The sequence below is a fragment of the Corticium candelabrum genome, chromosome 1, assembly GCF_963422355.1.
Source record: "Corticium candelabrum chromosome 1, ooCorCand1.1, whole genome shotgun sequence".
Lineage (NCBI taxonomy): Eukaryota > Metazoa > Porifera > Homoscleromorpha > Homosclerophorida > Plakinidae > Corticium > Corticium candelabrum.
This window is the reverse complement of record NC_085085.1, coordinates 11,689,485-11,704,303: the sequence shown is the minus strand read 5'-3', so window position 1 is coordinate 11,704,303 and position 14,819 is coordinate 11,689,485. Positions and strand designations below refer to the sequence as shown.

The 14,819-nt window shown below is 43.4% G+C and overlaps 3 protein-coding genes across 5 annotated transcripts; all 3 read right to left on the bottom strand.

Moving 5' to 3' along the window:
* Positions 1 to 41: 41 nt before the first annotated feature.
* LOC134198349 (immunoglobulin superfamily member 10-like) lies at positions 42 to 2,387 on the bottom strand. Its single transcript, XM_062667727.1, has 6 exons — positions 1,832 to 2,387; positions 1,503 to 1,769; positions 1,058 to 1,330; positions 722 to 1,000; positions 376 to 657; positions 42 to 307 (listed from the first exon to the last, which is right to left on the bottom strand). Exons 2-6 carry the CDS (start codon positions 1,639 to 1,641, stop codon positions 42 to 44), a joined length of 1,239 nt encoding a protein of 412 aa, XP_062523711.1. The 5' UTR covers positions 1,642 to 1,769; positions 1,832 to 2,387.
* On the bottom strand, positions 1,797 to 6,272 carry LOC134198340 (uncharacterized). Its single transcript, XM_062667716.1, has 5 exons — positions 6,047 to 6,272; positions 5,093 to 5,848; positions 4,806 to 5,015; positions 2,673 to 2,789; positions 1,797 to 2,098 (listed from the first exon to the last, which is right to left on the bottom strand). Exons 1-5 carry the CDS (start codon positions 6,270 to 6,272, stop codon positions 1,797 to 1,799), a joined length of 1,611 nt encoding a protein of 536 aa, XP_062523700.1.
* Positions 6,273 to 6,916: 644 nt separating this feature from the next.
* LOC134190244 (A disintegrin and metalloproteinase with thrombospondin motifs adt-1-like) lies at positions 6,917 to 11,803 on the bottom strand. Of its 3 annotated transcripts, none has more exons than XM_062658696.1 (19): positions 11,718 to 11,803; positions 11,583 to 11,654; positions 11,462 to 11,513; positions 10,981 to 11,388; positions 10,680 to 10,844; positions 10,449 to 10,616; positions 10,216 to 10,386; positions 9,981 to 10,148; positions 9,742 to 9,915; positions 9,498 to 9,668; positions 9,263 to 9,436; positions 9,030 to 9,200; positions 8,830 to 8,955; positions 8,126 to 8,170; positions 7,894 to 8,070; positions 7,653 to 7,823; positions 7,432 to 7,590; positions 7,250 to 7,370; positions 6,917 to 7,193 (listed from the first exon to the last, which is right to left on the bottom strand). In XM_062658696.1, the coding sequence occupies exons 1-19, from the start codon at positions 11,718 to 11,720 to the stop codon at positions 7,121 to 7,123; spliced, it is 2,769 nt and encodes a 922-aa protein (XP_062514680.1). In that variant the 5' UTR covers positions 11,721 to 11,803; the 3' UTR covers positions 6,917 to 7,120. The 3 variants fall into 3 exon arrangements, with proteins under 3 accessions (XP_062514680.1, XP_062514688.1, XP_062514672.1); XM_062658704.1 differs by lacking the exon at positions 11,718 to 11,803 and having other exon boundaries at positions 10,981 to 11,178; positions 11,239 to 11,388; positions 11,583 to 11,704; XM_062658688.1 differs by lacking the exon at positions 11,718 to 11,803 and having other exon boundaries at positions 11,583 to 11,714.
* Positions 11,804 to 14,819: the final 3,016 nt, after the last annotated feature.

Genomic DNA, 14,819 nt, shown 5'->3' with positions numbered 1-14,819 from the left:
AAGATAAATGATGTGTAGAAGCGAGCATACACTAAATCTCTCTAACCTGCAACCAGAACCTGAACGTTTACTGTTACCGAGCCAAGATAGTTGCTGGCTGTGCACTCATAACCGCCGGCGTCATCCAGTTGCAAGGAACGAATTCGAAAAGTTTTATTGGGAGGTGAGAGAGAAGTCTTGCCCCTCTCCCCAAGCTTAAACCACGTGACCTCGGGTACCGGAACCGCCAACACGGTGCAGTCGAGAGTTAAAGGCTGGCCTTTCACGCCTCGCACTTCCAAACGGCTATTCAAAGCTTTCGGTGGCACTATAAAATTTAAATAGGCTCGGTATATTAAAAATACGGCCATCAAGCATTTGTATGCCATTGCTTACTTTCAACCACAAGTTCGAATTCAAATTCTTTCTGTCCATATGTGTTGGTGGCTTTGCAAATGTAAGATCCCTCGTCTGACTCCTCCAGCTTGCTAATATCTAGCGACCCACTTACATCAAGTAAAATACGATCAGACGGCGCTACCCGTCTGCGATCAAAAAGCCAGATAAAGCCCGGCACCGGATAACCCCGAATTGGACAGGCCAAAGTGAGAGCAGATCCCAATATTCCTCGCGCTAATTTTCGTGTCGAACTTTTCTTGACATAAAAGAACGGAGGTCCTGTAGAAAACATGTTTGCAGTAAACCTTGTGTACTGAATTTCGTATACACGTAAATTAGTGACCTTCTACGATAACACTAAATGATTGAGTGTCGGATCCTAGTGCGTTGATGGCAGTGCATGTGTAGTTGCCCTCGTCATTCTTAGAGACATTTTTAATGAAAAGAGAACCAGACGTGGTTACAGAGATTCGGCCTCGACCGATTTCTGACAATGGGATTGAATTAATAGACCAACCGTAACTTGGAGGAGGAAATCCTGTAGCAGTACAATCAATGAGCAGTTCCTCTCCTTCAGCCGCTGTAATTGGATGAAATCCGTAATCAAGAATAGTCGGTGGCTCTAAAATGCACAAACTAAGCTAGTTCGGTGTAGTCATAGTCAACACTATTCTATTACCCAAGACGTTCAAAAAGTAGTTTACATTGTGTCTAGTTGTCGTTTCTCCCACAGAACACGAGTACAATCCTCTAAGAAAGTATTCGGCTGCCATAATTGCCAGAGTTCCGTTCTCCAACACAGAGAACGTCTTTGATTGCTCTGGAATCAATGTAGTACCACTCCACCAGGTGACGTTAGAAATAGGTTGTGTCAACCGATCAGATGGCTGACAATCGAGGAAGGCGGGGTTCCCTAAACGAACCTTGACGAATTTCACAAAAGATGTCACACCTAACAACAAAGAGAAAAAGTTAATTTCAAAGGTGGCCGGACAATCGAGCGAAGACGGGCAAGAAGCAAGGGTGCAAACCAGCAGACAGACAAATAGAAAGAAAGAAAGACACACAGACAATATAGATCCATGCAATACCCTTGTCAAAGTAAATCTAGCAACCATACTTACTCTTAACAATAAGTTGTGTTCTTTTAGTATCATTTCCAAGTGAATTGGACGCCATACACAAATACATTCCAGAATCTGACGTTGTTGTCCGCGAAATCGTCAAGGTACCATTGCTTGTCATCTCATGGCGAAGACTCATTGCCAACTTCTTTTCCTTTTTGAACCATTGTATAATTAGTGGATGACCAAACACGTGACAAGGTAAATTCACGTCCTCGCCAACACTGACAGACACAACCTCAACAGACGCTACAATAACCGGGACTCCTATATACATACATCGTTGTACGCCAATCACCAAATGTTTCTAGGAATGAGAAATAACTGACCTTGAACGGCAACGCTAAAGTTGAGCTCTGCATATCCTTTTGAGTTCTTAACCTTGCAACGATAGTCTCCTTCGTGCCGAACTGTTACATTAGTAATGGTAAGTACTCGTCTGTTGTTCTCATCGCTTGCTAGAGATTCGATCGAAGTGGGAAAATTCCAGCTGTATGTATTGAAGTTGGCGGGGCTACTTGTAGCGCAAATCAGCTGCAACGTTTCTCCTGAATTCACTGCAATGACAGAGGACCTCAAAAGAGCCCTGGGAGCACCTGAAGAGTAAGACACAACAAATCATTTACCCAGCACAATCATACGCACCATGTCGATGCACTCCTAGATGTGTAGTTTATTTAGAGTTGCATGGCCATGACAAAGCATCCTCTACATCCTGGCAAGTGTACGCAATAACGTTTTCCAGCCACTAAACGTTGTTTTTGATATAGATCCAAAACACAGTTTGCCATTACTAAAAGTTAATTAATTACTAATTATTGTTCCAATGCAACGATGTGTGATAAATAAAAGAAGTGAGCTTCAGTTATGAGCTAAACGTATGCTAGCAACTACTAATGGTGTTTTGGCCTGCTATTTTGCAACACACTCCGTTACCCTGTAGTAGGCAGAAAGTGAGTTTGAATTTCCCGCTAAAACCTCCCGTATGTCGTTGGAATGTTCTACTATACGATTTGCTCTACCAGTTTACGCCGTTTCATCCTCGCACTACTTCAATAACGGTAACTATACATATGTCTACGCAAGCAAGAAAACATGAAAATTTAATTTAAAATGTTGTTGTAGCTCCGTAGATAGATAAATAAGGAGTATCGGTCTAGTAGCGGTTACCTTCCGAGTCGTAAGGGGCATGCTCTTGCATAGGTTCAGGTTGCTCATGAGCCAGCGTCTGCTGATTACAGAGGCCATCGTACAAAACAAAACGATGAAACAATGAAGAACGAATAGCTAGGACGACGATATATGACGTGTGACGTCAAGCTAGCGTGATCAAATCGAAATGTCCGGATAACTTGGATATGGCTGTTTTGCCGTTTTTCGCTTCCACAAGCTCAAAAATGAGTTTTCTAACTTACGTGACTTCGCAGCACGTCTTCCGGCAGAGAATGATTTTACTAGGAATTTTATTTTAGACGTTTTGCCACTAAGGGACAACGCTCAAAGAACAAAGTAAGATAAATGTAGTTTCAAATAGCAAAATAGCTAAAATAACAACATTTTACTCAAGGTGCGTTCTTTCTCCGCGCACGAGCAGGCATACCCACGCAAACTTGAAAACGTGCCTATATTCACACAGTTACAATTTACCAGTTTGAGCTAGCTTGCTGTTGAATGACAAAGCGATTTCTCGAGCTTTTTCTTGTTGCACGTGACCCAAAAAATTGGGTGGAGCACAGAGCATTAGCAGAGGAACTCGCACGCAAAGACTAGTTTTTTTTAAAAAATTGCCTTGTCTTCGAGAAGTTCAACGGTACCCTAGTCGCAAGCCAAAGCGACTCGACTCCGTAAAGGAGAAATCGCATTTTGAATCCTTCAGACGACAAGTGCGCGCGAAACAGACGTCACTGGACCACTAACAGCACGACGCGACAAATCGCTAGATTTGAGGTAACACTTGAACATTAATTAACCTTGACATTGAGGTAGGTCAAGCTTCGTAGAGATGAGATGACATTGAAAACGCTGGACATATTCATAAGCCCTTGTCATGCTCGTAAGTCTGGAATTCCGAGAAATCACGACGTTACAGTTTACGCCTCTTTTATCCGATCTGAAGTTTCCTAACTCCTGATATCTAAGGTTCATTAATTAAGCCGATGTCTTACAAAGTTGTCGTAAAAGAAGTCTGATCTTGTCATGAGAGATGTAATTACGAGCGTTGTCGTTTGCTAAACCTTTTCCAGTCTCTTTACAGCACGTAGGAAGATGATCACGAGCGGGAGGGTGGGGCTGTACCGTGGATGTTATGTCAGCATGAGTAAGCAAAAAGTACATCACGTGATTAATTGCCAGACCATAATTACACAGATTTGCAAAAGTCACTGGCACAGAAAATTGTAATTCCTACACTGAGCGAGGGAGCTTCAGCAGCCCTCCAAGCAGCCTCCAACCGTCCATCCCTCGCTTCCTACGCCGGTGTACACTACACCTCAAAGCGGAAGCTGATACCGTGTTTCCTCGAAGTTCCAGACCTGCGCGCATGAGAACTCTTACCAAATGTCTCCATAATGTAGAAAGTCGCGTCGCGCCAATCGATCAAGATTTTCCATTACAAACAATCCAGCTCGTCAAATCATGTTTCGTTAACGTTCTTCGTCTGCCCTTTGGGTGGCAACTAGGGTACCGTTGAACTTCTCGAAGGCTAGGCCATTTTACAAGAGCAACTTGTTTTGCGTCTGCGATTCCCTTTAAGCTCCGCCCACTGCCAACGACTCAATGCGTGTAATTGCGGACGACTGCTAGGGCTAAATCGAGAATGTCGAATGTAAATGCGAAGATATTATGAAGATCTACCTTCCTGCCGTAAGTAGTTCCTCTCTATCTTAAAATGGTTTCGGTAGAGCTGTTTTTCCGTCAGACTTTCAAGCATGCAGATACGGCTTACCTAGAGAACGCGCTTTTGCCTGAGTAATTGTCTAGCCTTGTTCTTTGAGAAACGTTTAGCGCGCCATCTAGCGTGTGCTACAGAAAACGATCCTATTTTCACATCAGGAATTATCAATGAGCGGCAAAAAGTAAGCAAAAATATATAGTTTTTCGCTTGCTAGTTAAGAATTGTTTCTGTTGGTCTGTTATAATCGAGTACTACAAGTTTGCTTGTCTGTCTGCATTCGTCCGTTGTCAATATCCTAACTGCTGCTGCAGAGTCAATGCACGCTTGACACCGCATGCTTGTCTAGATATCCGCCTGCCATTTTGCTACTGACTTAATTAATTGGCCGTATCGCTATTTGCAGTCTTTACCTAAATCCACAGGTCTGATCTTGTAGCGAGTACTTTTCTCAGGTGAGATAATGTCAAGATGAAACGGCGAAATTGGAATTTGAACACGTGTTTCAGTGTATAGGAAACGCGTGGTAGCTACCATGTCGTAGATGCAGTCCTTGCAGCCAAGACTGACTTGATATCTCTCAAAAGCGATGTCTGATGTTGAGATTACATAATAAAGCGCTCCTATAACATCAAGTTGCAAAACAGATGAACAGAATTAACTTTAAATTTCAGACTATACACGCAGCAAACCAATTAACCTTTCACAGGACTAAAATATGTGGTTGTTTTGAAGCAGACATCATCCAGTTCTCCACAAAATCTTGGTGACCTCAATAGAAGCTCACTTCTCACAGTCACAATGGCTCTAGAACTAGTCACAAAATGTAGCAAGCAAAGACCAGGAGAGAAAATTTGAGAAACTAATCCAGCAAAACCGTGTGTTAAGTTAATGGTAGGTAGAAATGCAAGAGTCTCTCCATCTTCCGTCTGCACAGCAACTGACTCCAGTCTTCCGTTTGACGTAACAAGTAATGAATCATATTGGTTGTTGAGTTGGAGCTCAACTGTACTGTTGCCCACTGGCAAATCTTCAGTGTGCAGTAGATGAGATTGAACTCTAGAGGTGAGCATGTCTAGTAATCTGTTGATTGTGTGCATTTCCGACTTGTCTAGGTGCAGATAAGAATTCAAGTCAGAATGGTTCATTAAGTTATGCGACCAGTAGGTTTCTCTTGCAGTCTGCTTAAGTGTGTCTAGTACGACGACCGTCAACTGCACTCCTACATTAGACAGCCGAGCCAACGCTTGAGCGGAAGCCCGTCTGGTCAACTCTAGACCTCCAGCTGTGAAAAAGAACAGTATAGCAGGAGGGTGACTGCTTACAGCGTTAGCAACTTCCAGAAGAGTAGACGCAATGGCTTCCCTGCACACGAACGTCGTGTTCACGTACTTCAGTATATCAAGATTGCGAGAGAGCTCTTCTGATGATCTGGACGTGAACATGCGATGCGTACCTAGAAACAACAAAAATGTGGTGTATGGTGCCACAAGACGCAACAATCGAGAAATGTTCATCGAGTACAGTGCATGCTTAGTACAGTCTTTAAAGAGTAAAACAGTACACTGCATACAAACAACGATCTCGATCGAATGATTACTCTACTGTTTTAGTTGCCACTAAACTAGAGTTTGGAATCATCTAACAGTCTGACCTTGACGAGAAACTACGGCTAGAACGTATTTGGAAACATTCCGCATATTTCCTTGGAGCGCTATCTGTAACTCCTGTTCTAGTTGTTGAATGAGACGAGAAGTCATTCTTGATCCCAGATCAACAATAAATCCAACTGATTTGTACTGTTTGCTGGATGTTGATGTTCTTGAGAATTTCAGAGTGAGTAAGCAGAGTGCAGTCAAGTACAGCACCTTGGATACCATCTTCAATCTACAATGGCCAATTCCACTGCCTTACTTGAAGAACAAAATCACAAAGTACACTGAAAGCCGTTGCTTGCAACAGAACTACACAATACACTGTGGGCAACTACACTGGATCAGCGCCAGCGATGTATGTGTACTAATGTTTCATCAAGCAACACAGGATATCGGATAAGAGGTGTTGTCAATTAATCCTTGTCTACATAGTGCCATCCAGGAATTGCATTTACTTCCAATTACTATTCTAAAACTAATTGAGTCCTATGTTGTATCTCCTGATCTGCAAACATGTACTGAAAGTCATCCGTTGCTGTGGAACCATCTACTACAGCTATATATAGGTGTTACACAACTGCCTTTTGTTTGTGACCAGGGGCAGCCCTTTCATCTCTAAATGTGTTATGTAACGTTTTTGTCGGTCCCTCTACTACAGATTCTCAGACTGGCATCTCTCTCTAACACACACAACTCTGTAATTGATATATGATATTGTTTGATTGTGTTATTCGGTTAGTTATAGTGCAGTCCATGCCACAGGTTGTCTAGCAGAGACCCATGGTCTATATACTCACTATTATTACTGAGTCACTAGAGCGACTACACGTTATAGACACGCTTTCAATTACAACCTTGTCGGTGACAAAGACGGGTTCGTTTATCATATTTTATTACAGGAATATGACAGTTACCTAGTCACCCTGCAAATCGCGTCATCAGACAGACAACATGCAACCACTACGTGTAATTACAAACAGCAACAATCAACACTTGAACGACGCAGTGACACTCACTGCGTTTGACTCAGCGGTCACAACACCTTGCGCTTCATTATCAGTGGTTTCTCCTACTCAACAACTATCTTTGGTAGCATGCCTGTACAGAGTCTTTTCTTGTCTGACATACTTCCGCTTGTAAACAGTCCTAATAATATGTTTAGCGATGAGTGCAGATACTTTTAAAGTTGTATGTATAAGTACCTGGATCTCTCACAGCGACCGAGATCCCAAATACCGCATGCAACTGTATATCTTTGCACGATTGCTGTTTGAGACGAAACCAGCGAGTACGTTGTATAGGATACAGTACCAATACAAGACCCTAAATAGAAAACAATGAGTCGGTACAACTAGCACCCAACAGCATAACTTTTAGTATTTACTTTTACAGCAAACTTTTGACTCTTGTGGAAGACCGATAGACAGACAAGGACGTCCCCCATTCAACGGAAGATTACAATGTCGTGTTCGCTCAGTATTACCTCTTCCGCAACTTCGCGAGCATTCAGCCCAAGACGTCCACTGAGAATAGCTGCTGTCCACTAATCAATAAATAAATAGTTGTTACTTGCATAATACACAGCGAATTATTGCGTCCTAATACCTGGGCATCCGAATTTGTTGCAGAGCCTTGATTCTGCGTCGTTGCCATTGCAGCCTGTACCTTCATATTTTGGAGGGGGATTGTTGCACTTTCTACTTCTTTTTTGTGATCCCGTATCGCAGGTTTTACTGCAGAATGTATACTCTGTCCAAGCACCCCATCCTCCGTTTACTGCATATTTCAACACAAATTGAAGATCAACCGTTTGAAATTATTGTGTATCGTCAACTCAAGTACATACCTGGACACTTGTGTGTATTACACAGGCTCTCTTCTCTTCCAGTAGACGGATCATTACACTGTTTCCCGCCAAATTCAGGTCGGGGATTGTTGCATAACCGAGTTCGAAATCGTGTTCCGGTCTCACAAATTTTACTGCACTCAGACCACACACTCCATTTTCCCCAGTTGCCATCAACTAACATAAGGTACTATGTAATATTTGTAATGTTACAATTTAAACAAAACAAAACCTGGACATTTGATTTTTGCACACGTTTGAGTCTCCACGTTTAGACCTGTCACAATACACGATGACGAACAACAACAATATTCATCACATGGCTGCAAATATTGCAAGAGATCAAGTACAAAGGATTATGTATGTATTTACATTATAACGTCTACGGTTACTAGAACATGCATGTATAAATCGCTCTCCCTCGCAATTGCTTGCATGCGTGCGTGCCAGATCACTCCACCGAGTGTTAAGGTCAGTCGGCGAATAAATAGGCTCCTCTTCTAGCTTGCCCGGTAGAAAGGTGCCTAGATTACCCCGCAGAACTAGAAACAAAACTTGCATGTCAAAGAGCGGACGAACCCTACCACAGGGTCAACGACGATCTATCAAACAGGCGATGTAAAGCAAGATTTGCTCATGAATTTCCGGCAGTAAGCCTGGTCTGCATGGCAATTCACTGCAACAAAACCATCTCCGGGGGTCTTGTACCTCACGTTTCCACTGGATTAGAGAGAACATGTCGAAAGGATGGGTCGATCTGGTTCTGTAACCACCTTAATATGATCAGGTGCTCACATGCAGGTTCTTTCTGAGTCTCCCAAAACTCAAAAGGGAACCATCATCATTCCTTGGGATGGATATAGCTCAAATAGCTTGCAATTGAATGCGTGCACGTGCGCGCATGTGTTTGTGTGTTTGTGTGTTCTGTTTACAAACCTTGACAGGAAACTCCTTGGAACCTTGGCGGAGGATTTGTGCATTGTCTGGTTCTGCTCTGCGTTCCTCCTTTGCATGTTGACGAGCAGGAAGACCAACTACTCCACCACGTCCATCCTCCGTCGACTTTACAATATAGACAACACAAAAACATATTGCTTTTGCTCTTACATAAAATTACAAAAATTACCAATACGCACCAGGACACGGATGTTTGTTGCATTCAAATGTTCTTCTTGCGAATCCTCCACAATAGCGACCGTTATTATGCGGTCGGGGACTGTTGCATTCACGGTAACTTTCGTTTGTGCCACCTTCACAGCTCGCCGTGCAAGGAGAAAACTGAGACCACGGACTCCATCCACCGTCCACTATACCGCAACTCCTCAATATTACAATCGTGCTCACTGCATGTATGTTGCAAATCTCTTACCTGGGCAACTTCTTGGACCAGGGCACGCTGCCCATTCTGTGGCTGGGCCTGGGCACTCGGTTCCGTTGTACCTTGGTTTGGGATTGTTACATGCCCGTAAACGATTTCTTCCTCCTCTGTTACACGTTGTAGAGCAGTGACTCCATTCCGTCCAGTAGCTCCAACCACCATTCACTTGACGTTATATTAACACAATTTACTTTACGTAAAATAGTATTCATTGCTTTGCAATCACCTGGACATTTCTGGGTGTTGCACGGCTTGGATTCACGGTATTCTCCTGAACAAGGAAGACCATCAAAGTTTGGTGGTGGCTTATCACACTTCCTGGTTCGCTGGTATCGAGAGCCACCGCAAGATTTGGGGCAATCTGTAAAGTCCGTCCAAGAGCTCCATCCGCCGTTGACTGCAAAAACAAATAATCAAAAATCTAACAGTTTAGTTTAGTCAAACTATAGAGAAGATATGTATGGTGTCACCTGGACAATTAGAAATTGAGCACGGAGTCCTTTCTGAAATTGGTCCAGGGCAGAAAAGACCACCGTTTTGGGGAGGAGGATCGTCACACATTCTAGTACGATTTTTGTAGGAGCCTATACCACATTTAGGACATGAAGTACTCCATGAGCTCCAGAAACTCCATTCCCCATCAACTAGGTAATTTCAAATCAGAAAATATCAATTTTGAATTCGTTGTGCTTTTGATTTGTATAGATACCGGGACAAGGCTGTTCATTGCATGGTACAGTTTCCCTTTCAATTCCGGGACAATCTGCACCTCTGCCACTAGGTTTAGGGTTATCGCACTTACGAAATTTTTCCTGATGACCCGCCTCGCAACGTTTAGTGCAGACTGTTGTAGTCCAGGCACTCCAACCTCCATCCACTTTTACAACAAACGTACATACTAGTTAGATTAGAAGAAGACAGTACGTTTGGCAAGCATTTCATACCGGGACAATCATTGGGAGAACAGGCCTCAGTGTCTATTGAAAACCCACTGCAATTGCGTCCATTGCACGACGGTGGAGGATTGTCGCATTTTCTTTTTCGAAATCGCCTGCCACCTCCACAAGTCACTTCACACAGTGACCAGCTCGTGTACTCACTCCAGTGGCCATGTACTAAACCATACACGTTCACAACAACATGATTCACCATTTTTATTTATTATCGGCTGCATTACCTGGACAGCATTTTGTGGTGCATGGCCGGTATTTAAGTTCTGAACCAACACAATCTCTGCCACCGTTCTCTGGTGTTGGGTTGTCACATTGTCGCGTGACAATCTGAAATCCGCCTCCGCACGATCTTGTGCACGGCTGCTGCGTCCATGCACTCCATCCACCGTGAACTAGCAAAGAATCCGACAAATGCGCAAGTATAGCACCGATGGAATGTTAGTGCAATAAACTACCTTGACAAGGGGGATTTCTTTTGCATCTAGTCTTCTCACGTGCTACACCAACACAGTCGTTTCCTCCATCGGATGGTTTTGGTCTGTCACATGATCTTTTTCTTGACCGTTTGCACTTTTTGGAACAAGATGACCATCTACTCCATCTTCCCCATTGTCCATTGACTATACGTAAATTGAACAGTTTATAGGCACGCAAGCAAGCAAGCCACCAAGAACGGTCCGATTACGGCAGATATACAAGCAGTTAAATTCAATAATTAGTTAACGCCGCCGATATTTTATGTGAAAATGTGTATACCCGGACAGCTGACGTCCCGATTGCATTTTTGATCTTGCTCTTTACACACGGTAAGTTTGTTTGATGGACCACATATGTTCTGTCTGCTTCTGGTTCCGGAAGGACCGCACGTGTGAGAACAGGCACCCCAAGGAGTCCAGTCACTGATGGAATCAGAGTTACCGTTTGGCGACGGTTCGGCTACAGTTGGAGATAGCTCTGGTTCGAAACAACAAAAATGCGTTTTGTTTGCATATCTGACCAATATTAGAAGCTCACCACTACCATTGCGTATACAGTTCCGGCATGCACCATTATGCAGTGCCCGCGACTTTCCACCAATCTTGTTACAGCAATCGTCAAACGTTACCAAAGAGTCGGTAGATACGCCGCCCGTAAATTCACAGTCGGGGACATTAAAACAAACACCTGAAACATGAATTGTTGCATTTACAGCGTCATCTATTATATTTATTGTATTGCTGGAATTCCAATTTTTTGCCTGTTTCTTCTTGCTGACGACGGGCTCGGACTGGCTCGGCGCTGATTTTACCCTAGCCAGACATATGCAAGAGCAATGTAGCAAAGCACCGTACGGTAGCTATACTATGCTCCCAAGTTACCTCGCACGAAAAGAAAGACACAGAAATGCAGACTATTGCCAATTCACACAGATGGTAAAAGTTGATCTGCATCTGTTTAGGCATCAAAGAAGAAGCAAGTGTAAATCAGGAAAAGCAGATGTCACACCGACCTACCATTGTCTTGCTTGCTTCTCAAATAACTATAGCACGTCGGACAGTGAGTTCTCGTATTAGCACTTTGGTCTCACCCTACACCATGTAACACGCTTGATATCAATCATCAGTTAATTGAATAACCAATAACATTGTGTTCGGTTGTTAGAGTATAACGTATACTATAGGATTTATACTATAGGATTCTAATACAAGACTTTTGTAATAGCTAAATATTAAAACTTCTACTTGATCAATTAATCAGTATTGATTATTAACCCACTATTCTAGTTAAATTGGTGACTCTAGATGGGCGTCAGCATGGTTACCAGTAGAAAGCGACTGCGAAGTGGTAAGCAGTCCTGCATGGGCTTAGTGCATGTATATGCAGATGATCTAGACCCAGGAAATACGAACCGGCGAGACTTACAGCCGAGAAAGGAAATCGATAACCGCCATAACACCGAGACAACGCAGAACACACCAATTAGCTAACAGCTAGACTATAGCTGGAAGAGAGGAATGAGTCTTCCGACACTTAGCTTTCAACAGTGTGTTAGTGCTTTCTAGGTGTTGTTTCAACATCCTATTAGAGTGGCTCCTGTGTTACTTCTAAACCTCTTTCAACACATACATGTGTACAGTCTTTCTGCTAAAACCAACTAGACAAGGATACCGTTTCTATGTACAAACATTCTGCAATCTGCTATAAGCATGTCAAAAACTATGCCATTTTAGTCATTAATTCAGCCACCATTGCACAGCTCTGTATGAACCAGATTTGTGCATGGCTCCACTACCATCTTGCATGTGTCTGAAGTAAGACATCATCCATGCAGTAACTCAAGAATTAATTAATGAAAGGATAGATATTTCACATCCCATATAGCCAAATTCACCAGCATCTGTGATTAAAGGTATACACTCCGTCGTTTAGCGATACGTCCACGCAAACTTGATTGCATCTCTATGCGATCACGATAGAAGGTTGGTCTGAGCTACATGCAAAGCTGGATATGACAGCACTAGCTATTAGCAGCAAATAGCGTGGAAACAGAACGCGTACGATGGTCACGTGAGAAACACTCGCTACCATCAAAACGCTAGAAGACACGTGCGAGACGTTGAGAAAATGTGCTCGTGGGTTATGAAACGGGCATGGATGCGCATGCAAGGCTGAAGGGACCAACTGCATTGCATTTGGGCGCTTGCACTTATCACGTGACTTAATTGCTTACCACGTGGTCATCGTATGGCTTCACGCTGATATGTAGCGCTCACACGTCCAAACCTGGTTTTGTGTAAAATGTAACCTATTTGGTACCTTCAACCTGAGGAAAGATAACACTTTGCTTTGCGCGCGACCCGAACTCTCAACAAACGAGATGGCAAAATCGCTCCCGTACGTTTTCCTTATTCGTAGCGGTGACTACGCTGTAATAGCTAGCTTTGCCTGTAGTCCAGCCCAACCTTCCAACTTGATTGCGTATATCTAGAGTATGAATTATTCCCAATTCCAGTGGCACGCAGATTACATGTTATTCCATCACATCACCTCTTCCTGGTCTCATACCATGAGTCATGGTATAGTCTCTTCTTTTCCAGCTCTACAAACTATAACATCTTTGGTAGTCTTTCCTCTCCCATTCTACAAAGGTGTCCAAGCCATCTTAGACGGTACTTAGATTACTAAGTCTTCAAGTGGATCTTCCATACCAAACTCACATGCAAGTTGTCTAGAAGTAATTCTATCTTTTCCATTGTTTGTACTTTGTCACCCCTAGCATAGTTCTTATGCACCGATTGTGAAAGTAACTTAGCCGCTTTATATGCGAGGCTTTGATAGTCCACGTCTCTGCTCCATAACTCAAACCCGACAAAACCAAAGAGCGGTATACTATGCCTTTATGCTGACAATGATAAGTTAAGAGTTCTGAAAGATTGGTTTCCTCAAACACCCAAATGCTCTAGAACCTTTAGCAATTCGACTTGCTACATTCACTGTTACTTCTCCATCATTCTGCCTTCTCTAGTAATTATCTCGTGCAACTGCATCAAATAATTTCGATTTGCAAGATCGACATTAAGTTTACCGTCTTGGACGATCTAGACTACTGTACCGAAACCTACACAGTAGCAGTTGATCACATTCAGCCGCAGGTCCAATAAAAAACCTACGTTACCAGGGCTCACCACTCGGAGGTAGTTGATCATGAATCCACCCTCACGTATCCCCCCCCCCACACACACACACACTCACACTTTCGCTGCATTCATTCCAAAGAGAAATGATGCAGGCCAAGGTGGGTCGAGTTTGTCGACGGACATTCGAGTTTCTACGTCGTCGACAACAAGGGATTTTCACCTCGCGTTCATGGCCTCATTGGACAATTTCTCAATTCGAAACACAAGCTTGCCCCAGCTGAAGACGGTCACACATTTGGTTTGCTCAAACTTCAAGGTACAACAAGAGCTCTGCTACTAAAGCAGAAGAGATGGCCTTACATGCGTGGGTACAAGGAGGCAACGTGCTGGGGTATCCAAGGAAAGAATCCCAAAGGAGCTATTGACTGGTCTCATTCCAGCTGCAAGATGATGTCTCTTTGTCAAACGAAACGTCGCATTCTCACTTTTCCACTATTCGGGGCAGTAGAAAACACCTTTTAGATTAGCGGACAGTTTACAGTAATTTGTTCGAACGTTCTGTATGTCGAGTTCGAGTATGTTCAATTCCGCTGCATCTATGCATTGACTTAAGACTGGTTCACAATAATCTTCGGAGAGCAATCTGTTCCGTCCCGTCAAACCACATCAAGGTGCCGTTTGAGACGTACGACAGACGGATTGCTTGATGGAGCGTTGACGGACGGATAGAATCGATTCTATTTTGTCCGGTCCGTTGAAGCTGACGGACTGCAACAAGAAATGATTAGATACTGTGCTTTTACCCAATCAGGGAAGCGCAAAAACGAGGATGACGTAATCATGCAGCGCGGAAATGGTAATTAGCGGAACGGAACGTACAGGTATTGCGAACACTGCCGAACGTGACTGAGAGCTGTGCGTCACGGTCCGTCAGTGCGTCACTGTCTGTCGCAGATTGTGAACCAGCCTTTAGTATAT